This window comes from Gadus morhua, chromosome 13 (assembly GCF_902167405.1).
Source record: "Gadus morhua chromosome 13, gadMor3.0, whole genome shotgun sequence".
Taxonomy (NCBI): Eukaryota; Metazoa; Chordata; class Actinopteri; order Gadiformes; family Gadidae; genus Gadus; species Gadus morhua.
This window is the reverse complement of record NC_044060.1, coordinates 5,943,824-5,969,956: the sequence shown is the minus strand read 5'-3', so window position 1 is coordinate 5,969,956 and position 26,133 is coordinate 5,943,824. Positions and strand designations below refer to the sequence as shown.

The window sequence follows — 26,133 nt, the reverse complement described above, 5'->3', positions numbered from 1 at the left end:
GTCTCCGCCCCTCATCAGCACGTGGTAGCTGAAGAAGAAGATGCCGGGCAGCGGGCAGGTGAACTTGCCCGTGCTGGGCTCGTAGTAGTTGCCCACGTTGGTGACCACGTCGTCGAACTTCAGCACCTCGCTGCCCTCGTGCTGCTTGCGGAGCCCGGCGTAGAACGCGATCTTGAGGCTGTAGAGGGAGGGGACGTAGCCCCCCGGTCCGGGTCCCGGGGGCCCGACGGGACCCGGCTTACCGGGCTCTCCGGGGGGGCCTTTGGGGCCCGTCGGACCCGGAAGTCCGGGACTACCGCGGAACCCGGGTTTGACCTTCCGCCCCGGGAAGTCGGGGGGCTGGGGGGAGGCGGCGGTCAGCTCGCCCTGCGGGGGGGTGAAGGTGTCGCACACCATCTTGCAGCCGCCCAGCATCTCGTAGCGGCTGGGGGCCGCGCCGGACCCCCCCCCCTTGGTGGTGTGGACCAATAGGGGGATGGCCACCAGCAGCACCAGCACCATGGCCACGCCGACCCCCGCCCCGATCACGCGCTTCTTGCGGCTGAGACGAGAGCCAGCCAGCGTGAGGAAGTCCTCCTCCCCCTTGGCTGGGAGGGCCGTGCCGGCCAGACTGAACCGGAGTGGGAGCGGACTAAGGGGTTCAGGGGTTCAGGGGTTCAGGGGTTCAGGGGAGGAGCGGCGGAGGAGAGGTGGAGGAGCTGCTTCTCGGAGCCCGACGGCCCGGGCTGGGAGGCGGGTGACGGGGAGTCAGGAGTCAAGGGGAGAATAGCAAGTGTGCTTCGCCATCGCTTAGCATTCCACGCATTTAGTCCACAGTCCCTTCCTCTTCCAACCTCCTTAAGCGCCGCTCTTTATCCCGATCTACCGAGGTGCTTCATGATCTCTCAGGCCGGACGTCGTACTGCGTGTTCCTCTTGTGGGGGGGGCGGGGGGGTGGTTGTGGAGAGTGAGGGCCGGTGGAGGCGGTGGACTGACGGCCTGTGGTGAGCCGGGGGGGTGCTGGGGTAGAAGCGGTGCAGCCGCTGGACGGTCCAGCGGTCGTGTTTATCCGGCCCTGAGACGGAAGCTCTGCTGACTGCGTGTCAGGCGCTGGGCGGCGGGCTGTCAGGTGGGGTCCACAGCGTTCCCTGTGGAGCTCATCTCATCCACCACATACAGAGAGGCTGCTCACCGCTGGGCCAGGGGGGCGGGGGGGGGGGAGGGGGAGGGGGAGTGCAAGAAAAACAGAAATCCTTTTGTTCCTCTGCTTTGGTTTTGCTAAAGAAATCCGAGCTCTGAGTTGAATTCAATGCTTTGTTTATATTTATCAAGACGCTGTTTTCCGGAATCAATATGAAGGGTTTTTCCCATCTAGGATTTATGTTTAGGAGATAAATAGATAAAGGTGTGAAAACATTTCTCAATTATTTTGGGGATAGAAATTGCTTGATCCAGCTTTTGTGCTTTTATGCTCAGCCTCTAATTGTAGTCAGAAATGTGGAAGGCCCATCAATTAATCTAGAGTAGAAGAGAACACACAAACACACACGCGCGCACACACACACGAACACACAAAATTAGTATTCAGTATTCATGACAATGAATACCACCCTTATTTTGAAAGACTCATAATTTCTAGTAAATGTATGAAGTAGAATATTATCTTCAAAATATATCTATCGAATTTTCTATTGAGGAATGAAAATCGGTGAATTAAATTAATTTACAACAATTACTTACAAATAAATAAATATATATATTAGTGTAGAATTAAAATATATTTTCAATTATTTCTTCAACATTTAACTGTAGGCCTCAATAGTCGAAAGTAATTTAGTCACATTTAATTGCAATAAACAAATACGACCAACTAGTGCTTTCTTCATTCTATTCAACAGCAAATGATAATGATAATTTAACTAGCATTATTTGCATTAGGTGCAGTGGTTTAAAATGTATTTCATAAGATAAATAACACAAAGATCAAAACAAACTTGTGAAGATCACGTATAGATATCTAACTTAGTTTACGGGTTAATCTTACCTCGCTCGTATACCTCGTTGCTTTAATTTGTCCTTTAGTGTTGAATCTCCGCGGGCATGAAGGTTAGATTCTCCAAACGGGGAAACAAGAGAATCCGTTCAGACTGCGCGTCTTCATGCAGCACGGTGTTGCACGACGCCGAGCACCAAAACACACGGAACACACGGAAACTCCATCCCTCCACATGTGTGTGTGCGGGGAAGCCAATTCCCCAAAGTAGCGTCTCGTATCTTCTGAAGTTTGGAGGAGAGCATCGGATAAATCTAACGACTTTCGCTAAGCCGATCCACCGTGCAGACTTTTGCGCGCAGAGCAACAGTTTCCTCACTTGTTGTAATCCGCCGGCTTTTCTCTCCTCAGCAATACCCTGCTCCCCCGCCCTCCCATCACCGACCAAGCGCGCACACAACGTCCCATCCCGCGCGACCTTTCCCAAATCCCATTTAACCAACAGCTGTTTATTCAACCCATTACATCTGTATAGTGTTATGTTTAATATCCTGATGAATGTCGATGTAGGCCAATATTAATCAAATATATCTCTCAGCATATCAGATAATAATTACCAACACTGAAAGCATGTATGTTTATTTATATTTATCACACATTGTTTCTGCTGTTTGGTGAATACATTTCAACGTGTTGGTTGTTAGTGCTGCTCAGAGGAACGCTGGTCAGTAACAAGGGTCTGTAGCCTTCACATCTTATTAGAGGTGACAGACATGTTGCTACTGACAACCCCTCTAATCTGTATACGTGTGTTTGTGTGTGTGTGCATGTGTTTGTGTGTGTGTGTGTGTGTGTTTGTTTGTGTGTGTGTGTGTCCGTCCCGACGTGTGTGTGCGTGTATTTGTGCGTGCGCGTCTGTTTGCGTGTCTGTGTGCATCTATTTGCGTTCGTGCGTGTGCCTGCGTGCGTGTGTGTGCGTACGCATTTGTGTGTGCGCGCGTAAGTGTGCATTTGCGTGTTTGTGCATGAGTGTGCATGCGTGCGTGTGTTTCTGCGTGAATGTACGTGCGTGTGCGTGTGTGTGCGCGTCTGTGTGCGTGCGTGTGCGCGCGTGTGTGTGTGTGTTTGTGTTCATTTAGGCACCTATCCCCTCTGAGTGCACTTGGACATGTGCTGTCACTTTCACTCCTTATTTATTCATCCCCTAACTTTGGGGGTTGTGAGAGCAGCAGATATTGAATATGGATCAATAGATCGCTCCCCAGGATGCTCTCTGTCAGCCCGAGCCCCCGGGCGCCCGGCCGCAAGACACGGGCCACATTTGCATTTGAAGATAGAAAATAACGGCTGCTTGTCAGAAAGTAGGAAACTTATTTTGGCAACACTGGGTCACTGGTTCAGAGGCCTGTTAGCAGACGAGAAATATTGTTTATAGGCTCACGCATCCATCTCTGTGTGCGTGGGCATGTGGGTAAATCTGTGTGTGTGTGTGTGTGTGTGTGTGAGTATGCATGTGTGTGTGTTTGTGTGGGGGTGTGTGTGCGTGCATGCGTGCCTCATTGTGTGTGGGTGTGTGTGTGTGTGCATTTGTGCATGCTTGTGTGGGTGTGTATGTGCATGCGTTGGTTTGTGTAAGTGCATGTATGTGTCGTGTGTGTCTGCATGCGTGCAAGCTTGTAGGTGTGTATGCTTGTGTGTGTGTGTGTGTGTGTGTGTGTGTGTGTGTGTGTGTGTGTGTGTGTGTGTGAGTTTGTGTGTTTGTGTGTGAGTTTGTCTGTGTGTTCGTGTGAGATTGTGTGTGTGTGAGTGTATGAATTTGTGTGTGTGTTTGTGTGAGATTTTGTGTGTGTGTGTGTGTGTGTGAGATTGTGTGTGTGTGTGTGTGTGTGTGTGTGTGTGTGTGTGTGGCTGTGTGTGTGTGTGTGTTTGTGTGTGTGTGTGTGTGTGTGTGTGTGTGTGTGTGTGTGTGTGTGTGTGTGTGTGTGTGTGTGTGTGTGTGTGTGTGTGTGTGTGTGTGTGTGTGTGGTATTCCAGGCCTATATCACACTGCCAGTCCTTTAGATTATCATCGCCATAAGGGAAGACAATTTAGCGAGATGAAGGGTTTGCAGCCCTATCAAATATTAAATACTCAGATGAATATCTTAGCTGTGATGGAATCCATAAGACTATGCATTGACTATTATATTTATGATTCACCGGCACTTCATGCTATGCATGACAAGCTGTTTCCGTCCGTTATGGTTATCAGAATGCGGTTTGTCAAAACATTGTCAATATCAATGACTTCCTCCACTCAGATCCATATCGTACATGGTCGTTTTGAGAGAAATATATCTGTATGAATGTGGATGTATGAACAACATATTAAGGGATTTTGTTCTTATCTGTCTGACTTTAGCAGCAAGGCATCTGACAAGAACATTTATTTCATTGCAATCCTTTGATTACCCACTATCTGACAGCCATGATGATTTAGAAACACTATGACACTAATACACATTACAAACAGCCAAACAACCGTTGAAGAACCTGTTTGCGACATTAGTTCACCTCTTAGCTTCAGGAGATACCTCTTAGCTTCAGTAGTCTTTGCTAGTAGTTAGTCTACTGGCAATAGTCTACTAATGATATTCTGAAGAAAGTCTACTAACGATAGTCTACTAATGATCGTTTAACAGTAGTCTGCTAACGATAGTCTACTGATGAAAGTCTACTAATGATAGTCTGATGATAGTCTACAAACGATATTCTACTAATTAAAGTCTAACGATAGTCTAATGATAGTCCACTAACATAGCCTAATAACGATAGTCTAACGATAGTCTGCTAACAATAGTCTGGTAATGATAGTCTTCTAACGATAGTTTAAAGATAGTCTAACATAGTCTAATAACGATAGTCGAATGATAGTCTAACGATAGTCTGTTAACAATAGTCTTGTAATGATAGTCTGCCAATAATACTCTGCTAACGATATTCTAACTATAGTCTAACAATAGTCTGCTACTGATAGTCTTCTAACGATAATCTAACGATAGTCTGCTTATGATAGTCTAACAATAGTCTGGTAACGATAGTCTAACGATAGTCTTACGATAGTCTACTAAAGATAGTCTAACGATAGCCTACTAAAGAGGGTATAACGACTAACAATTGTCTGCTAACAATAGTCTGCTAACGAAAGTCTTCCCTGGTGTATAAGATGAGCAGAGCCATCTTTAGAGTAATGAGCAACGGCAGTGTTTGTCTTTTGTGTAAAGCTTTGGTTCACGCGATGATAATTACTTAATTAAGGACCTTGTTTGTCTTACTAACGAACAGGTAATGATTGTTGATTTCCCTCGATGTCGTCTGTAATCTGCGAGGCGGGACACACCTGCAGCACGTGCCACTCCCCTCCTGGGACGGTCGTGTAAACAGACAGCATGGCCGCCGGCAGACCGGCCCGGTTATGGCCGCAGGGGTCCCGGAGATGGTGGAGTCCCTCTTAGGAGCACTCAGCAGAACCAATAGGCATGAGCACTGCGCCAACATTGGATTAGAGAGGTGAGCCCATTAACAGCCCCCGACAAGAGACAGGTCTATCAGGGGCCAGGACACAGATCTTTATCTGACCCGATAGCACAAGGGCGAGAGAGAGAGAGAGAGAGAGAGAGAGAGAGAGAGAGAGAGAGAGAGAGAGAGAGAGAGAGAGAGAGAGAGAGAGAGAGAGAGAGAGAGAGAGAGAGAGAGAGAGAGAGAGAGAGAGAGAGAGAGAGAGAGAGAGAGAGAGAGAGACACACACAGCGTGGGAACAAGATGTGTGTCGTGATGGAGAGAGATTGAGGTGGAGAAGGTAATTGAAAAGTGGCGGATGGTTTAATGCTGTCAGTGTACTACATGACACTGTAGCATTTGCGTGTGTGTACATGTGCCTGTGGCTGAGTGTGTGTGTGCGTGCGTGCGTGCGCGCGTGCGCGCGTGCGTGCGTGCGCGCGTGTGCGTGTGTGTGTGCACCTCCACCAGCCCACGCTCAGGTCTGATTATGGGCCTTGATTGCGAGTGACAGTGTGCAGATTGAGTCTCACAGCCCGTCTAATTCTCTCTATTAATGAGCAGCGCTCCCCACTGCTGCCCCGGAACCCATCTATTAATCACAATTTGTCATCTGTCTCGTGCTCTCCGACTCCCCCCCACCCCTGCCTCCCTCTCTCCCTTCCTCCCTCACTTAGTATCCCCACTCCTGTGCCTTCCTAACTCCCCCCCCCTTCCCATCTCTTCCTCCCTTCCTCTCTCCCCTTCTCTCCCCCCTCCCTCCCCTTCTCTCCCCATCCCTCCCTTACCCTCCTCCCTCCTCTCCCTCCCTTACTCTCCCCTTCCCTCTCTTCCTCCCTTCCTCTCCCCCTTCCTCTCTCCCCTTCTGTCCCGCCCTGCCTCCCATACCCTCCCCTCTCCCTCCCTCCCTCCCCAGTCTTCCTCCCCCATCACTAAACCCCCTCTCCAGAACAACGTCTGTCTCTTCTGCTTGCTTCTCGTCTTGATTCCAACTCTTTTTTTCTTTCTTTCTGACTTTCTTTCCTTCTCTCGCTCTCTGTTGGTGCCTCGCTCGCCCGACAGCACGTGGTCAAGAATACTGAGAGGGCTCTCTCGCTCTCTCTGGCTCTCTGTCTCTCTGGCTCTCTGTCTCTCTCTCTCTCACTCTCTCTCTCTCGCTCTCTCACTCTCTCTCTCTCTCTCTCTCTCTCTCTCTCTCTCTCTCTCGCTCTCTCGCTCTCTCTCTCTCTCTCTCTCTCTCTCTCTCTCTCTCTCTCTCTCTCTCTCTCTCTCTCTCATTCTCTCTCTCTCTCTCTCTCTTTCTCTCTCTCTCTCTCTCTCTCTCTCTCTCTCTCTCTCTCTCTCTCTCTCTCTCTCTCTCTCTCTCTTCCTCGCTCTGGAAACTCACATTCTAATTCCACAGAGACACCCCAAGGTTAGGTTCGCTCTCCTGTAAGTAAATAGTCATTTATCATTCCCATTCATATTAGTATCGACCCTATGGAGCTCAATACCGAGAAGGAAACAGGAAGTGAAACATTCTGAGGATCAAACCGCTTGAATTCCTCTTTCCTCCCGAGGTGAGGGAGCTGATAGAGGTGGGGTTACCTCTAAAGAGCTCTGATAGAGGTGGGGTTACCTCTAAAGAGACTCTAAAGAGCTCTGATAGAGGTGGGGTTACCTCTAAAGAGTTCTAGTAGAGGTGGGGTTACCTCTAAAGAGCTCTAGTAGAGGAGTTGGTGTTACCTCTACCACCACTACCACAACCACTACACAACCACTACACCACCACTATGATAACCACCACCACTACCACACCCACTACACCACTACTACCACCACTACCACCACCACCACCACCACCACCACCACTACCATCACTATGATAACCACCACCACCACCACCACCACCACCACCACTACCACTACACCACTACCACAACCAGGGGCGGAGTGGGGCACTAATAGCCCCACCGGCAACACCGTTTTTTTTTTTGTTTTTTCAGTAATAAAAAAAAAAAATCTGTAAAAATGAATGATATAATTATAATTAAGAAAATAAAAATCTGGAAAATAGGCCACAGTTCTGCTCTGTGCGGAAGAGAATTGGCGCTCCGAGAATTGGCGCACTTCCTTACAAGACCGGTAACCATAGCAACGCCGGTAAACAAAAGCACTCCGGATGGCCATAGTGCACCCCGCGGCGCACAGAGCTTTTGGCTGTGATATTACATTTAAGCAATAGATCACGACAGGCTGTGGTATGTGCTCATTATACCACTGTTAAGGGGCGTTGTTCGGCCCGACGCGCAGCAGAGGGCCAGCGACCCCCTTCACAGTGGTATAATGAGCACATACCACAGACTAAAGAATACAAAAAAGTAGTCCCTCCTGGCTGCCTTCAAAATGCACGTCGGTCGCTATGCAACTCACTTTAGCGTCCCTCCGAGAGAAGGCTCGGCTAGAGCGGTTCACCGGCAATTTATCCTATGGAGCAGTTCACTCACCGTGTGCCTAAGCTTTCGTTAGTCTCTCCATCGCCTTGCTCACTCCCGGAGTTACAACATTTACACCCTCGCCATCATTCACCATATTTTTAGGCTTCAGTGAACTGTGCTATTGCTTTTATACAACTGTTAAAATTTCGTTCGTTTCTACTTCCAGGCGCGGAGTGATATGCAAACTTTCACAAAATGATCGGGCGTCATAGCAGTTATGTATACGCTCATTATACAACAGTTAGGAACCAATCAGATCGCTGGATTTAAGCCAGCCGTTGTATAAATAAAAATATATCATACTATTATAGAACGTTATAAGACGCTGTCACCGAGTGTGAGAGGAGAGTTGACGGAGAAGATGGCGGTTGACCTAGTTTCAAAGTTTATACCGTTTATACTTGGTAATACCGGTGTTGACACGATTACACGACTACTACTACATGTTCCAAATCTGTTAACATATTCTCCATCCATTAAAAGAGAAAGATCAGTTAAGTCATTAATTCGTCTGAAATATACAAGCCAGCACGTACACATTTGACTAGCAGCTTGTGCTAGCTCCCACCTAGCAATAACGTCAATGGTGGAGCTCTGGCTAACTGTTTTTCTGTCAATTCACCTGCACAACTCGTTAATGCCTGACTTCGGAATAAATCCGTTATTTTCGAGCACTTATAGGCCCCGTCCACACGAAGCCGATTTCATGGCGAAACCGCCAAGGTCTTGTACGGTTCGGCCTTCCGTCCACACGAAGCCGGCGAATCCGCTGACCGAAACCGTAAACTTCTGAAACCACCCTCGGAGGTGGTTTCAAATCTACCCGGTTTCGTTTTGGATTCGTGTTGACGCCTGAAACCGACTGAGACCGTAAACCATGACGTCATCGCCCCACCCCTCGACCCTCTAGCCAATGACTGTTAAGCCCGCAGAGTCTCAGAACTCACAACAACAAAGATGATTGGGGACTACAGGCTTACAGGTAATCGTTCTGCAGCAGATCATGTCACTTGTTGGGTTGCTAAGCCATTATTTATTGAGACTGTTGACTGACTGTTTGTTTGTGTTGTTAGTGGTTCGGGGGGGCAGCCTTTATGCGCATGCTCGCCTCTTCTTCTTATTTAATTTTCTTCTGGATTTCTGAAGCAGAAGCAGCGCCCCTTATGGGCCTGGCATGTGTACTACAGCGTTTCTACAGATCTACCCGGTTTCGCTTGACTCCGTCTTTACGGAGATACTCCGAAACCGGATAGATCGAAACCGCAACAGTTTTGCCCGTTTCGGCTTCGTGTGGACGGGGTCTTAGATGCATCCCCCGCCAGCATCCGCTTTATCTTTATTCTGGCCTTTTCAGCCCCTCCTTTCTCTTTTCTCTTCTTGCCTTCCATGAGTGCCACAACAAGCAAGAGCAAGCAACCACGAACTTGTTCGCCTTCTCTGTCTGACGTGTCTTTAGGGTCATGCCATTAGACGTGGGGCCGCTCATATATTCCCCCTACATTTCCGAAAATGGACTTGACCTGCAAGCTGTTTATTGGATAAACGCATTTCCCAATCCCAGGAGTCTTTGCTCCATTCTACGTCAATTCAAGAACAAACAAATTAAAGTAAACTGTAGTTCGTATTATTTATTTTTGGCCATGAAATTTCTGTAACGCCTGAATAATGAAGAATTAAACGAAGTAGAAAATATTAAAAAAACAACAGGAATGAGACATAGAGAGTAAGCAAGTGGTATAAATATTGTTTGCATGTTCTCGAGACATATATTGTTTATTTCGGGGATATTCACGGCGTCTTGACAGGGAATAAATTATGCTCAGGGCCGGCTTGCAGACGCCTCGCAGGCCGCTCACAACTGTGGGCCGGTCCAACTGACCTCGCTGGCCGGCCGACCGGGACATCTCCCGATCGTCCCGACGGCCAATCCGCCTCTGACCACAACCACTACCACCACCACTACCACCACTATGATAACCACCACCACCACCACTATCACCACTATGATAACCACCACCACTACCACCACTATGATAACCACCACCACCACCACCACCACCACCACCACCACCACCACCACCACCACCACCACTACCACCACTATGATAACCACCACCACCACTACCACCACCACCACTACACCACCACCACCACCACTACCACCACTATGATAACCACCACCACCACCACTATCACCACTATGACAACCACCACCACCACCACCCCCACCACTATGACAACCACCACCACCACTACACCAACGGCCACTTTCACCACCACCTCTACCACCACCACCACCACTACCACCACCACTACACCACTACCACCACCACTTTGACAACCACCACCACCACCACCACCACCACCACCACCACCACCACCACTATGACAACCACCACACCACTACACCACTACCACCACTATGACAACCACCACCACCACCACCACCACCACCACCACTATGACAACCACCACACCACTACACCACCACCACCACCACCACCACCACCACTATGACAACCACCACCACCACTACACCAACGGCCACTTTCACCACCACCTCTACCACCACCAGCACTACACCAGCCCCCACTGAGCATTAATTAAAAGCCTTGTCCCGTCTCCCCGCTGCTCTCTGCAGGGTCCTGCGTCGTGAGTCTGTGGAACGTGAGGAACACGGCGGGGGAGGAAGGGCAGCGAGGAGACGCCTCACGGCTGGAGGAGGAGGGAGGAGAGGAGAGGAGAGGAGAGGGAGGAGAGGAGAGGAGGAGAGGAGAGGAGGAGAGAGGGAGGAGAGGAGAGGAGGAGAGGAGAGGAGAGCTGAGGGAGGAGAGGAGGTGAGGAGATGAGGAAGAGGGAGGAGAGGAGGAGAGGAGAGCAGAGCAGAGGAGAGGAGGAGAGGAGGAGAGGAGAGGAGAGGAGAGGAGAGGAGAGGAGAGGAGAGGAGAGCAGAGCAGAGGAGAGGAGGAGAGGAGAGAGAGAGGAGGGAGGAGAGGAGAGGAGAGGAGAGGAGAGGAGAGGGAGGAGAGGAGGAGAGGAGAGGAGAGAGAGAGGAGGGAGGAGATGAGAGGGAGGAGAGGAGAGGAGAGGAGAGGAGGAGAGGGAGGAGAGGAGAGGTTTGGTTTTAAAATCCCTTTATTGCACCACTGCAAGGAGAAAACTGATCACTATCACATCATCACTTAAGAGCAAAAAAAACAAAACAAAAACAAAACAGAAACATCCCTAAAATACAACAAACCTGTCCAAACCAGAAAACGTGTTTCTCTATCAGAAGCTTACATTCAGCCCCCCCCCCCCATATTGTCCATCATTTGATAATTAGCATGCTCCACCCTCAGTCGGGCCTTCAGCAGTCCCTTCAGAACCAGCACCGGCTCCACACTACCGACACTCTGAGGCCTAAAAAAAAAAAAAGTTTGGTTCCTGTTGGTTGTCAGTTGAGGTCATGGGTAGGTAGGGAATTTATTTTATTTTTTTATTTTATTTTTTCCAGCGGCAGCGAATGATAAGTAGCTTGTTTTTCATTTATAAACGAGAGAATGCGCTCATCCTTGGACAGAATGAAGAGGTGCTGTACAAAAACGTAATTATAGTTTGCATCAAAAAAAAACATTTTTTTTTTTTTTTTTTTTTTTTTTAAAGCTCATAAAATAATTTGGGTCGCACACAAATGGACAGGGTCGGTCGGAAACCGGAACCAAACAAAACATGTTTTTAGGCCTGAGCACGGTTCGGTGCGTGTCAGCCAGATTGCCACCTTGGCAGAACCAGAAAAAAGGTTCACCAATGTGCGTATACTCTTCTTCTGAGCACATGTATTTCGGGCCAAAAATAAACAAACCAAAAGAAAAATTCTCCCCTAGACCCTGAAACCACCTTTTTAAAACTCAAACAGTACTGTCAGCCGAGGACACTGAACAAATAAATGCACCAGGGTCTCAATCTGAGAACAGAAAATAGACTCCTCCCCCTGCTCTGGATCCAGGTGCGCTCTGTATCTGTTTGTAGCTATTGCTCCATCTAGAATCCTCCACTGGAGGTCTGTTGTCCGTTTTTCAACGAGCAGCTTGTACAGAGACCGCCAGCTGCCTTTCGGGGAGACGTCTGGACCCAAAAAACCAGTCCACCTCGACTCCTTCATGCCTGCCAAAGAGTGCAGGTTCAGAACCTTAAAGCAGATTTGGCACAATGCCTTCTTCCCTGCAGCCCCAAAAATCTCCAGGTGTGGGGTTGTGAGAGACAGCCGCTGACCTCCTCCCTCCTGCCACCCCCCCACAACTGGGGTGATAGACAGAGAGGGGTATTCCAGAACCAAGTCCAAGGGTATTCCAGAACCGCTTGTAAAAGTCAGTGGAGAGTAGGGGTGTGAATGGTTACAAAAAAATAGTAAACGGTTACACAACCCCTTTTTTTTCGTGTACACGGTTAACCGTTTTTTAATTAATTAATTATTATTATTTTTTAAAGTGGACCGCAGTCGCGCTATAGGGGGATTATTTGTTTATAAACACGGCGGATGCGCGATCAGAATGATCGCAAAAAGAACATTTGTTTGACCGGTTGCCATGGTTATCTCTGTGTGGTTAATTTGCAGTTGCAGTGTTAATTAGGATGTTGTCAGCTTACTGTTACAATAAACTGTAATCAGAAAAGGCGGTTATATGCTGTAGAACCTAGAGTATCTGTGGTATAAAGGCTGGGACGAATTTCGAATTATAAATATGTAAACTTTATGTTGAAAGTATGGACCGTCGTGATTCCCATTGAAACAATGGCACGGTGATTTTTTATTTTTTTTACGGTTTTCGTTTACTTATTTTTCCTAAACGGTTATGATTTACTAACCGGTTACACGTGTACATGGGTACCCGTGCACACCCCTAGTGGAGAAACCATCAATCCCTGGTGCCCGTTGTTACGGACGTAGTGTGTTGTGTTTGTGCTGTGTTTGTGTTTCACTGTGTTCTCTCTCTCTCTTTCCCCCCTTTCTGATTGCAACCCTAGCAATCAGGAAATTGAGTGCACCTGTGCTCACCTGATGGCTATATAAGCTGGGAGCAGACAGGTACACACCCTTTTTTTTGTGCCAGCAAGCAGTCGACGATTGTTTGTGTGTTGGAACTAGTGACAGAGTGCCGTTGTTGGTGTGATCTTGTGGATCGGGTAGTGAGCTATTGGTTCTGAGTAGTAGAGAATTTGGTTGGTTTGTAGTTAGTTCTTTTGTTTCGTGCTTTCCTCTTTTGGGAAAGAGGTTCTTAGTTCTTTGGCACGTCAATAAACCTTTTTGCTAACCGTTAGCTCTGTCTGTGTCTCCTCCTTGTCCCCCGGAAACTAAAATATTCTTTGTTACTCCCCTGTTCCCCCTGGATACTATTTGGGCTCATAACAAGTGGGGGCTCGTCCGGGCAAGGAGTAGTTCGATAGTTGGTTCTATTGGAAAAGCTCAGGTTTGTAGGTGTAGCATTAGCAGTGGTGGCTAGCGTGGTGAGTGTCATTGTCTGTTTGGCCAGGTGTTAAGTCTTAGCTAAACAGTTAAAGCGGCTTCCTCAGTTAGGTAGGGGAGTGTCCAGCTGGACTATTCGTCTTTCCTTCGGGCACTCATTTGTTGTTTTTCCTTTTTTGTTTTCGGAGTGAATCCTGGGTGGGGACTTGTTCCCTGACGGAGGTAGGCGTTTCAGGGCTCCGGCCACTGAAGTTCAGCCTTTCAAGTCGCCTCGAGCCCGGCAAGCTCCAGAAGACAGGTAGAAGCTGGGGAAGTTGTTTTTTATAAGGCTGGGCTTGGTATTTGCCTGACGTGTGATTGTGGGGCACCTAGCATTGACGCTCATCGCACTTGTCACCAGTGAAGGAGGAAGTAAGCTCAGTGGATATACATGTTGGTGGTGTTGCACTATTTTTTAGTAGTTTAGCTATGTGACTAGCTTGTGGATCTTCTTATCTTCCTTCTGTTACTATGGCGGTATTTAGCAAAGAAGAGTTTGTGGCTCATCCTACTTTAAGTCAGATTGTCTGTAGGAAGGATTATTTGTGTACCATTGCAGAGTACTATAGTATATCTGTGTCAACGTCACTTAAGAAAAAAACTGCAAAGGATTGGTAGAGAGGGGAATTCTTGCCTCACAGGTTTTGGAGGAGTCACCTGGTGCGATAGCTGGGGCTATGATGTCGCGTTCTTGAAGAAAGTAGTCCATTTCGGATTGCTTTTAACTCACTTTGTTTGTTTAAGTATTTCGGTATGTTACTATGAAGCAAAAGGGGGAATTGTATCTAACACGCGTGTGAGCGACAAACAGCAGACCTTCGTATCCATCTAGTATCTCCGGGCTGCCAAATGTGTCTGACCTCAAATCTGACTCCCACTCTGGTTAGTATCAAGGCGTAGGCGCCTATGACGTGTAGGCGTGGCCTATGACGTATAGGCTCCGCCCTCCTCACCTGTCTAAAGGTGCTGCCATCTGTGGCTGGAGTAGTTATTGCAGCTTGTGTGTTCGATCCTGCTTCCTAGTGGCTATGTGGGGGCAGCTTATGTGCTTAAAATACGTAACGATGGCAGCGGCGTCCTCGGATGAGAGACAGGAAAGGGTGATTGAGCCTCAGCCTGGTGGTCTTACTCCAGAGAGGATAGTGGGGAAGAGGTAAAACCATGCAAGATGCCACGGTTTTATGCCACTTTCTACATCTTCGGGTTCTATGGCAAATGCCCGGGTGAAAATGCGTGTAGCTCGTCTTCGGCAGGAGATGCAGGATAGGAAGGAAGAGCGAGTGCGAGAGTTTCAACTCCGGAGAGAGTTGGAACTGATTAAGTTGGAATTTGAGTTAGAGTTAAAGAAATTGGAGTCAAAAACAGCTTTTAGGATGCGCCAATTAGAGTTACAGAAGAGTGAAGCCGACGCTTCTATCTCTGGTAGACGACCACCGTCAGATCTTGATGACGTCTTTGACGTACCTAAGAATGTGGCAATGGTTCCTATTTTTCGGGAGACTGAGAGTCCTACTATGGTGCATTTGAGCACAATGCCGTTGCTCTGCATTGGCCAAAGGATGTGTGGGCTGTACTCCTGCAGTGTAAACTATCTGGTAAGGCTCAGGAAGTGTGCTTTTCTCTCCATGGAAGAGTCTTGTGTACGAGACTGTCTTCCGCGCGCCCGGAGGAAATGTTTTCATTGATTAGAGTGGAAGCGGTGACCGCGGCGCAGAAATCAGGCGTACCACCCGTCCTGATGCCATCTGATTCAGAGTCCAGAGCAGCTTTCTCTCCCGGGATGAGCTGAGGAAGCCCTTCCAGGAGCTCCTCGCGGCACTCCATGTGGCACTGTTCTGCCCCAAAGAGGTCAGTGTAGAAGTCCATTGAATGGGTCCTCATCTCACCTGGACTGGTGGTCACTCTGCCTCCAGGAAGCTTAACGCCGGGTTTCCACCGGACGCGTTACGGCTGCGGCACGGCTGCGCCGCGGAACGGCTGCGACTCCTGCCCTGCGTGCATTTCCACCGGGCGCGTGAGGGTAGCACAGCGGCAGGCGTATTCACGCGAGATCACTAGATAATCCTAAACCAAAACTAGGTTAAGGATTAGAACCAAAACTACTGAAATTAAATGCCACGCTTTTTCCTTCCGGCCATTGTCCATAAAAAGGATGTGTGGGTACATAAATTATTTCGTGTTGCTGAACTTCGACAATGAGTCTCTCGTCGTCCATGTTGCCGACCCTCTGACAACCTTTGATTGATTGACTGCTGACCTGGTGCCACCGGTCATGACGTAATAATGTTGATGTGAAGTTGTGATAGGCTACATGAGCAGAGTATTGTGTTTTATTTTGAAAATCGCCCGGTGGAAATGGTCTCATTGATTAGAGTTGAAGCCATCTGCTGCGGTGGCCGCAGCTCCTGAACTGCTGCCTTTATCTTAGCAGTCGAATGGAAGGTATACTGCTGGTAAAAAAACATGAATTTGGGCCTTACCAACTTCCCACCACAGCTTCAAAGAAACAAAATCCGCTTTTCTAGTTTTCCACTGGTGCCAAAAACGCTCAAAGCTATGGCAGAAAATCCGGTCCTGCAGAAGTCTATGGTTAAAAGACCAGTAGGACTTAAACCTTTAAACTGGCGAAATGATCAAGTCTATGCTGACAAAGTGGTGGTCAGTAAAGCCAACTGGACTTATGTAACTGTGGACTAATCTGGAGCTGATACTTTTGGGAAAATAAATCCTATCCAGTCTAGCTGCACTCACCCTGTTATTGCTGACCCTAACCCATGTGTATGTCTGGATTGTGGATAATTGACCCTCCATGTGTCTAACAGATCCAGGTGTGTGTTGATACTGTTAAGGCTCTGAGATGACTGGGTTGGGTTCTTCACTTGTCCTGTCTACAGTAAGGTCTAGAGTGCAGTTGAAATCCTCACCAATGATGAATTGATCATGATGGTAATTCCTTACCTCATTTTTTTAGCAGGGTGAAAATACCCACTCTTTCTGTTCCTTGATTTGGGGCATATATGTTAAACACAGAGCCCTCTATTTCTGCCCTGACAATCAACAGCCTGCCCTTCACCACTTCAGTAGAAGATAATACCTTTACATTTGCATGTTTTCTAAACAGAACAGCTACCCCTGCACTAAGGTTGGTGCCATGACTAAGGGTACGCGAACCCTCCCACCATAAACCCCAATCTATCTTGTCTGCTGGATTAGTATACGTCTCTTGCAAAAACAGCACAACCCTTTTTTGAGTAGTGACTTCAGAGATGAATGCCCTTTTGTGTCTCTCCCCCACCATTAATGTTCAAAGACCCTATTTTGAGGCTCCGCATAGAGAGGTCAGAGAAGAGAAACACAAGATAATAAAAAGCGGAAAACACTGTGTGGTACATGATCATGTTACTTTTTAGTCTTTAGCAGTTTTACCTTTTTTTGCTTTTCTTTCTTTTTTCTTTTCTGACTGCATTTATATAGCGCTTTTCTAACCATTGGCCACTCAAAGCGCTTTACAATATTGCCTCACATTCACCATTCACGCACACATTCACACACCGGCGGAGTCAACCCTGCAAGGCGACAGCCAGCTCGTCGGGAGCTAACAGTCAGGGTGAGGTGCCTTGCTCAAGGACACCTCGACACTCAGCTAGGAGGAGCCAGGGATCAAACCAACAACCTTCAGGTTACCAGCCAACCCGCTCCACCTCCTGAGCTACTGCCGCCCGCAGTAGCTTTTCTCAGTTGTAATGTGCTTTTTGAGGGGAAAGCGTTTCTTTTCGTCCAAGAGGTCAAAACCGACCAATCTTTTCAGTACACCAACAGATCTGATGAACTTGTCAGTGTCGCTGAAGTAATCATTTAGTCTAACAGACTTTAAATGTTACATCCCGAAATTGATTTATTTCCTTTAAAGAATAGAGATCTGTGTTCCTGATAGAAGTTTCACCTATAGACACTGTATCTGACTCAGTTATACTCCATGTCTTCTCCTTCACAGGATGCCTGACTAATGAACATAACCTGTACTTCATTGGTGATCACAGTGGGATCTCTGCCTGCAAAACTTGTGGAAGCTGCTTCAGTGCCTGCAGACTGAGGCCACGTTTATACGTAGCAGGGTATTTATAGAAACGAATATTTCCCCCCCTCCGTTTTCAAAAATTACATTGTGCACACAGCATCGTTTTCAAAAAAGTTGTCGTTTACATCAAAACGCATAAATACGCTGTCGAGCGCCATTATAACTATGCCAAACGTATGGGCGGCAGTGTAGTAGAGCTTAGATCGGGCCCAGAAAAGCCGGCCCGGCCCGAGCCCGTGCACGTTCTGTCCGAGCCCGGCCCGACACATTAACCGTAATTATGAGCCCGAGCCCGATTTCAACCCGACTTCTTTTTTTTAATACATATATAACTTTGTACATATTTGTTACTAGGCCTACTCTGCTAAATATATATGTAAGGGATAATGTATAGAACGCCGGTCATTATCGGGAAAATAAGCCCCGACAGGGCGAAGGTGTCTTGCTTCGCCCTGAAGGGGCTTATTTTTGACAATGACCGGTGACGTTCTATACATTATCCCGCTTATTACACGGCTACTTGCCAAAACGAAAAAATAACTTCACATGGTGTCTTTTTACAATTTATTCGTTACCAGCATTCTTGGTGTTGATCAGCAGAGAAATAATTTGTCCGCAAAGACGGTGATGTCGCTTAGCAACGGAAGACGATGGGCTTGACAAGTCACCGGACTACTACCCATGCAAGTGAACGGAGCGTTACACGGCAATGAGAAGACCCGTGTAATAAAGGCCTATAATATTTCTGTTTATGGCATAGATTTCTCCTCAGATTAGGCCAATAAACCAATGCTAAAAATAAATAAAAAAATCGTCGATCAAAGGCCCGGCCCGAGGATAGTGGTGGGATATATTGGCTCAGGCAGAGAATCTAAACTCTAGTAGGGAGAAGGATAAAGCCATGCAAGCCAATCAGAATCCTCAGAATCAACAACGAATAACACGTGCGTCTTCCTGTAACAAACAAACTGTAAACATAGGGCGCTCATATGACGTTAAGCATTTCCTGGCGCATAATGTGACGCTTCAGAACCTAAAACCCTGTTTCTCCCCGTTGATAAGACAACACATAACCGGCGTTTTCAGAAATCTCCACTTTGGTCGGAGTTTTTAGAAATGATCGTTTTCTGTGACAGAAACTGCGTTTTCGTGTAAATGAGAGGCCAAACCGCGTAGCAATATCTGCGTTTTCCCTTCGTGTAATCGGGGCCTGAGAACTGCTCAGGTTCTCCGCAGCCTGAGAAGCCTGCTGCTTCTCAGGCTGGCTCTGTTCCTCCCTATCCAAGTTATCATCCTCAGAATGTGAACCAGTGGCACCGGCTGCCACGTCCTCAGCACCGGGATCAGCATCCGCATCCCCGGCACCAGCACTGGACCCGGCACCGGCCTCACCGGCCGCGGACCCGGCACCGGCCTCCCCGGCACCGGCCTCCCCGGCCGCGGACCCGGCTGCGGACCCAGCACCGGCCTCACCAGCCGCAGACCCGGCCGCGGACCCAGTACTGGACCCGCTAGCTGCGGACCCAGCACCAGACCCGCCAACCGTGGACCCACCGGAGCCGCCCGCCGCATTCAGCGGAGTGAGCTGCCCCCTGCTGTCTATGCAGACACGCAAAGCGTTTGTGTCCCACATCTCCACACTCAAAACATTTGAACTGTCCTGGGCCCCGTTTCCCGAAAGCGTCGTTAGCCTAAGTGGATCGTGAAGTGCGTCGAAAGGGCATCGTAGAGTTTTCACCGCGTTTCCCGAAAGCATCGTTGGTCACGAACGTCTTGAAAACGCTCGTAGCTAACGAGTACTCCAGGGGTGCTCGTAGGTACTCGTAGGACGCTAAGAGCATCGTCAGCTATAGCCTCAGTGGCGTCACCATCGGACATTCCGTATATTGGATGCGTTTTATTAAAACGCATTGCGCCTTTATGTTCTTAGTTTGGTAATTAATCAAGATTATTAATTAATTTATTAATAAAGATGTTAAAATGGCCAAAATAAAACGGGACAGTCCAGAAAATGTTTGCGCAGGCAGGGCACTCAAAATGTGTGAGAGAAAGTGGGGGGATTTGTGCAGACTGACATAGGCTAATCATAAAACGTAGCATAAAATAATGTAAAAAAAAAATTAAATTAAACAAATTAAAAAAAATAACGAAATTAAAGAAATTAAAAAAAATAAAGAAATAAAAAAAATTATAAAAAACAAGCAAAGAAGCAGGCAAAAGGCTGGGATATTGTGGGGATTGGTCAAGTTGACGGGAATGTTTAGTGACATGAGGGAGGGTGGAGGGGGTTAAAAAAAAGTCAATCACTATTCGACGCGCATGAAAACCAGCCGCGTAGTTATGAGGGAGGCCGTCCTCACACCGATCTTCCTCATCGTCATCGTCCTCAACGTCCTCCGGTTCAAGCAATGCCACCCCAGCCTTAGCTGCAATGTTGTGCAACATAGCCGTCACACATATCACGGCGCATGACTTGGCCGGCGAAAACTGACTTGTGAAGGCATCTAAAGGAGAAGCCCCTGACTGCAGCCCGCAGACGGAGCCCACATGGAGGGGGCGGGCACTCAGTCCACATGGAGGGGGCCGGCCCTCCGCCCACATGGAGGGGGCGGGCACTCAGTCCACATGGAGGGGGCCGGCACTCCGCCCACATGGAGGGGGCGGATACTCATGCTGCGTTCGAGTATTCTCTGCGAACCGACTCGGATCTCGGATCTGACGCCACGCCCGTCCACATCGAGGGGGCGGCCACTCAGTTCACATTGAGGACTGGTCAAACAGCATGTGCAGCATCTGATCCCGTTTCTGACCTGAAATTACCTGAAATTAGAGTGTGCCCGCCCGAGCTAGTGATGCCTAAAACATGCAAGTAAGTGAGACTGTCAAAATGCCTATAATTAGTAATATTCATGCAATTATGTATTATGTCTTGTTAACTACTTAATCGTCTTTTAAGTTTTAGTTACACCTAGCATGTTCCCCCCAACATGCTAGGTCAATTTTCAGCATCATAAGGTTGAGTGATATAGTCATGTCATACACCGTTTGAAAGCTTAGAATCTGTCAACCAATGTCAACCATTCGGTGGAATAAATATGTTTAGTGAATATAGATCAAATATATCCTAGTGTCTTAGGTCAAAATAGCCCCCCTCACCCTCCTCCTCCCTTGGTCCATTCTAACTTTATCGTAGTTGTGGATATCCTTAGCAATGAGTTGATACTTCATGTTGGGTCTTGAAATGTTCATAAGCGTCCACAGAAATCGAATATCAATATTATTTTAGTCTAATTACATCGTGTATATGCACAAGCCATCTTATACAAAGCAGCCGAAAAATAGAAAACCGAAACGCTGCAATGTTTTTTTGTAGAAAACTGCTTTTATGTTTATACTGGTTTTCTTTGACTTTTAGAGACACGTCAGTGTAATTGTGAATGGCGAGAGCCCTGAAATACAGCTGGACAGCAGCGGTCTACATCACTGCCCCTTCTGCAGATACAAAGGGTCAAAATGTGATATCGACCATCACATTAAATGCCATGCCTCGGTTAAATACAGAGGTACATTTTCTTATTTTTTTATTATTATTATTTATATTATTATTGTTATTATATATTTGTATGTATGTAATGTATGCTGTTTACTCACCAAGGTCTGCAGAGGAGCTTTCAGGAAGCAGGAAGAGAAGACGGGAGGAAAAAAAGCTACAGGTACGTGTCATATACTGTAATGTGTGATGTTGTCTTAGAGCAATTGTGAAAGACTATAGTCTTACCACCCTCCCACCACTAATACATTTCAGGATAAAGATCTCTGCACAAAAAGGGCTAGAGTTGCTCCAACAGCATCCAGCTCTGAAGGATCAGGTCATGTATAGACTGTTAATCCAGGTGAATCCATGTAGGCCTACACATATTCAGACTGTTTGTGAGATATGATTGATTCTATTAGGCTTCTACTTCCAAATTAAGTTGTACACATATCTCCATCAATATACAAGTTATAGCCTACTCCATGGCTGATCTATTGCGCATACTAGGGCCTACTTTTATTATTCCATTGTATTGGCCTACTCAACATTACAGACAACAATCTGTTTTATTTCCAGACAAAACTGAAGACCAGGAACTGGAACCTGGGAACCTGGTATATAATATGTGTGTAATGTTGGAGGTTGTTTGTATAGCCAGATGAAATAGTCTGATGACTAGTTGAATAGTGTTTTTTATCACTTAAAACTCATCAGTAGGAGTAGCCTTTGTTTGCATACCATTTTGTGGTTTTGGGAGGGTAGGGTGTCAAGTACAGACACAAATAATTTTTCTTTCTTCTTCAAGGAAGATTATGTTGTCCTGAAGGACACAATTCAGGCAGCAGCATGGTGCCAGTTACAGTCCTTCAAGGACAGCGTTTCTCTCCCAGAGGTCATTGGGATGGAAGGTTGGGAGCAGATGGCAGCATCAACACAGCGCAAATCCCATGACGGCGGGGATGAGGAAGAAACGTGGAAACCATTCCAATTCTCATTCAGATTACATACTGACTATGAACTGTTCTGTGTGGAGATGATGGACAGGAGAAACCTGAAGGTGTTTGCCTCTTTTGAGTCAAACACCTCTCCCCCTCCCCGTCCCCCTCCCCGTGACGCCTGCGCCACACGACTCCAATGTAGTCTGATGATGCAGCATAATGGCGGCGCTTGGCAGCTATGGCGGCGGTGACGGCGATGTCGGGCGACAGAGCGTGAAGCAAGAGTGGCATCCACCTCACTGAGGAAGGCGTCAGTGTGTTCCCCCTTTGTTGTTTGACTTTGTTTGTTCTACTCTTTATTGATTTATCTTTTATGTTAATAGTTTACAATCTATTTTTTGTAGTTGTTATTTTTTAATTGTTTTGTTGAATAAAAAGACAGTTGTTAGTGCTCCTGTGATTGGTGTAACTTAATGTGCTTCACACATGTAGCTTTTCATTATGTCTATTGAGGTACATTTTTTGCCCTTAGATGTGGTCACTTCGTTATTCCTCACATTACATCTGTTAAGGTCATACCTTTGGGTCCCAGTCTTCATAGTTCCCCAAATCTTATTTTGGCTCTTACTGGGCCTGTAACTCACAGACAGACGGGTACAGGAGTTCGGACACGTTGCATTGTTTACAGGCAAGGGTGGATTACCGCACGGGCACACCGGGCACATGCCCAGGGGCCCAAGGGCGGCCCTAAGCCAGAGCTTCTGTGTGAAGTCGCTGTTAGTAACTTTTAATGTTGCATTGTCAAAGCAATCAGTAGAGAAATACAAAAATTCAAGCGAAAACGGCAATAGTAGGGCTATTAATACTGAGTAAAAAAAAAAAAAGATCACTAGGGGGCACTGTTTCACTTAGTGAATTTGAGACAGGTCACGAACAAGGCACTGTGATTTAAACATTGAGCAACGGCGAACGGTAGTAACGTGAACTCTTAAGTGGAACCTTAATAGGTCCATGAGTGGAACAGTTAAGCGAAAAAAAAATAAACAAGAGAATATGTATTTGCAAGTCGTTTAGGCTATGCTTAACTTTATAATAGTTCCATGGTACGCAGCAAGAAAGATACCAAGTCACAATACTCCCGTACCATCTGTTTGTATAGTTTAATTAACAGCATGGGCTCCCGCTAGCTTAACATAGTATTACCGTTTCTTGCATTAACAAGAGCAGCAGAAATCTGCTCAATCGTCAGTGGTCGGAGTGCCCGCCCCCTCCATGTGGACTGAGTGCCCGCCCCCTCCATGTGGGCGGAGGGCCGGCCCCCTCCATGTGGACTGAGTGCCCGCCCCCTCCATGTGGGCTCCGTCTGCGGGCTGCAGTCAGGGGTACTTGATCTAAAGCGCAACTTCCACCTCCCGATCGTGCGCTCAACGATGCACCGGGCCAGACGGTGGGCTTCGTTGTATTCCTCATCATGGACGTCTCCCGGGTTATTCACAGGTGCGAAGAGGAATTATTTCAGGGGGGAAAATGCCGTGAAACGCACAGTGCATTCAGGATTAGGACTGATATATGTCGGTTTAAGCCTAATCAATTGTGTTTTAATGTCTTTAGCATTCATATAATTGCAGTCTATTTTTTTTGTAGGCTACTCTGCTGTTGTCCTTGATGGGGATATATTTTAACCCTTTTTAACACAATTTTCCTGCGACATTCCTGCGTCTCCCCCTCCTACGGAGCCCATTTCAGCACCGTGTCAGTAGACAGTTACAATCCTACGACGTCGTGAGTGCAGCGGATGCGCGTTCACGTTAAGAGGAGTTTCGGGAAACGCTCCAAAGAAATTGACGATGGATCGCAAGATCCATCGGGAGAATGATCGTACGAGCGAAGATCCATCGTTATCGGGAAACGGGGCCCTGAGCTGCCGTACGCCATATAAAACCCATCACCGTGCCTCACTCTGAACGACACATCCAGTGTTAACATGAACACCTGCCGCCTCAGAGACAGTACGTGCTTCAGTTTGGGATCCTTGCATCCCAAACTCACCGTTTTAAATCCACCGGCAAACTTGCCGAACCTACGGAGCTCGTTCTCTAACAACTCGTTCGGAATGAACAGCGGAACACCAGACACGGTGATCCGCGTGGAGGGAACGAACAGTGGGGAGACCTGCACGAATAAGTCCCTGATAAACGGATGATAAACAGATTCTAGATGCAAAAGATAATTTATCATGACCTACCTGCTCACCGACAGCCAACAGAACCTCCTCCACAGTAACGCTACTATCCAGCGGGACTATCCTCACTTCCTATCGGATAGATGGAGGTGGCGTCTCAGAGGACACCACTCCTCCCGATAGCCACCTGACATAACCACTGATCACTCGACCAACACAGTAAAAGTGTTAAATCTTACCTGATCATGCACATAGAACAGACGGAGAAACCAGGTGAAAACCGGGAAAAAGGGACAATACAATTCAAAACTCCGCCACTCGCACCACCGCCACTCACCGGAAACGGAAACAGGAGAGGAGAGAGGAGGGGAAAGGAGATACAGAGACGCATGGCAGAGGAGGAGAGGCGAGGGGAGGAGGGGAGAGGAGATACAGAGACGCAGGGCAGAATAGGAGAGGCGAGGAGAGCAGGAGATTCAGAACAGAGACGCACCATGAAGGAGGTGAGCGCCTCAGAGACCGGGGCAGAAGCCTCTTTCTGGCGTCTGGTAAATCCCAAAACCACGATGTAATTGTTTGTCTTCCGAGTTTAAAGTCTCTGAATTTCATGAAACAACATTGCAGAGAAGGGTTGAATGTAAACACATCTCAACCCATCAGAGGATTAGCAGCATGCTGCCGTTCCATTTGGTTTGATTCCGAAATGATCAGCATAAGGTCAACTGCCCCAAGGATGGGGAGATAGTTACTGATCCATTTAATGACGCGAACGCACACACGCACACAAACACACTGACGCGCACACACAGACATAGACACAAACACACAGAATACACGCTTACACACACACACACACATGCAGACGTACACACCCACAAACACACCGACACCGACGCACACACACATGGACACACAGAAACACACAAATACACGCACACTATCTTTCTGAAACCCATATAGAAGCGTGCGTGTTCATCCGTGGGTGGCTCCTCTCCGACCCATCACAATGAAGAGGCGCTGTGAATTATTTAGCAGCAGTATTCCTCTCACGGGCCCAAGGTCGCGACCTCTCTAAACGGTGACAGGAGATGGATGTGGTCATCCCCTCCAAGAAGCTCCCAGCATGTCTTATTTACTGGGAGGTGGACTGGATCCCCGGCTTTCCCTTCCCAGTGTGACCATCGCCCCGTACTGGGTCCAGCCCATCATTAGCTCAGGGCTGTGGAGGAACGCTGCCTAGCTGCGTGGGTTAAAGGTGGAGTATGCCTCCAATTGGCTGCTGCTATTCCAACACGACGTGACAGACTATAGAGTTGGAGACCAGCAAGAGAGATCTTTAAGGGAGGAGGAGAGGAGAGGAGAGACGGAGACCAGGAAGAGAGCTCTTTAAGGGAGGAGCAGAGGAGAGGAGAGGAGAGATGGCGACCAGGAGGAGGCTATTTAAGGGAGGAGAGGAGAGGAGAGGAGAGACGGAGATCAGGAAGAGAGCTCTTTAAGGAAGAGGCTCCGAGACCAGGAAGAGAGAACTTTAAGGAGGAACACCAAACTGAGGGAGAGGAGAGGAGAGATGGAGACCAGGAAGAGAGCTCTTTAAGGGAGGAGAAGGAGAGAAGAGGAGGAGGAGAGATGGAGACAAGAAAGACGGCTCTTTAAGGGAGGAGGAGAGGAGAGGAGAGATGGAGACCAGGAGGAGGAGAGGAGGCATGGAGACCAGGAGGAGCCTCTTTGAGGGCGGAGGAGGAGAGGAGCGACGGCGGGGTGGCCAGGCGTGGCGAGGGGACGGGGCGCAGGAGTGACGGCCGGCGGGGCTGACAGGGGCGTGACGGAGCGCCGAGAGGAGACCGCGAGGAGACAGCCTGACCCTCTTTTAGAGCTCAGCACCGCCCGCTGCCCGCCGTCACGTCACTCCCCCCGACAGGAAGACCTTCC

At 47.9% G+C, this 26,133-nt stretch overlaps 2 protein-coding genes across 5 annotated transcripts in view; one reads left to right on the top strand and one right to left on the bottom strand.

Moving 5' to 3' along the window:
* The window catches only part of c1ql4b (complement component 1, q subcomponent-like 4b), a 13,078-nt gene extending 11,892 nt beyond the window's left edge, over window positions 1-1,186 (bottom strand). Inside the window, exon 1 of the mRNA XM_030373665.1 lies at window positions 1-1,186. This exon is cut by the window's left edge and continues 39 nt beyond it. Within this exon, the coding sequence (XP_030229525.1) occupies window positions 1-501 (501 nt within the window). The 5' untranslated portion in view covers window positions 502-1,186.
* Window positions 1,187-20,153: 18,967 nt separating this feature from the next.
* LOC115557846 (uncharacterized) lies at window positions 20,154-22,473 on the top strand. 4 transcript variants are annotated; one of them, XR_003979264.1, is made up of 6 exons: window positions 20,154-20,418; window positions 20,965-21,112; window positions 21,205-21,262; window positions 21,355-21,442; window positions 21,661-21,698; window positions 21,890-22,473. XR_003979264.1 is itself a non-coding variant. In XM_030375955.1 (5 exons), the coding sequence occupies exons 1-5, from the start codon at window positions 20,413-20,415 to the stop codon at window positions 22,271-22,273; spliced, it is 684 nt and encodes a 227-aa protein (XP_030231815.1). In that variant the 5' UTR covers window positions 20,154-20,412; the 3' UTR covers window positions 22,274-22,473. The 4 variants fall into 4 exon arrangements, 1 of the variants encoding a protein (XP_030231815.1); XR_003979266.1 differs by lacking the exon at window positions 21,355-21,442 and having other exon boundaries at window positions 21,890-21,907; XM_030375955.1 differs by lacking the exon at window positions 21,661-21,698.
* The last annotated feature ends 3,660 nt before the right edge of the window (window positions 22,474-26,133 follow it).

What these genes read in the sequence shown, in the direction of transcription:
- LOC115557846 (XM_030375955.1), top strand. An exon ending in TGCCTCGGTTAAATACAGAG is followed by an intron (nt 21,113 to 21,204) that starts GTACATTTTCTT and finishes TTACTCACCAAG; the next exon opens with GTCTGCAGAGGAGCTTTCAG. An exon ending in TGTATAGACTGTTAATCCAG is followed by an intron (nt 21,443 to 21,889) that starts GTGAATCCATGT and finishes TTCTTCTTCAAG; the next exon opens with GAAGATTATGTTGTCCTGAA.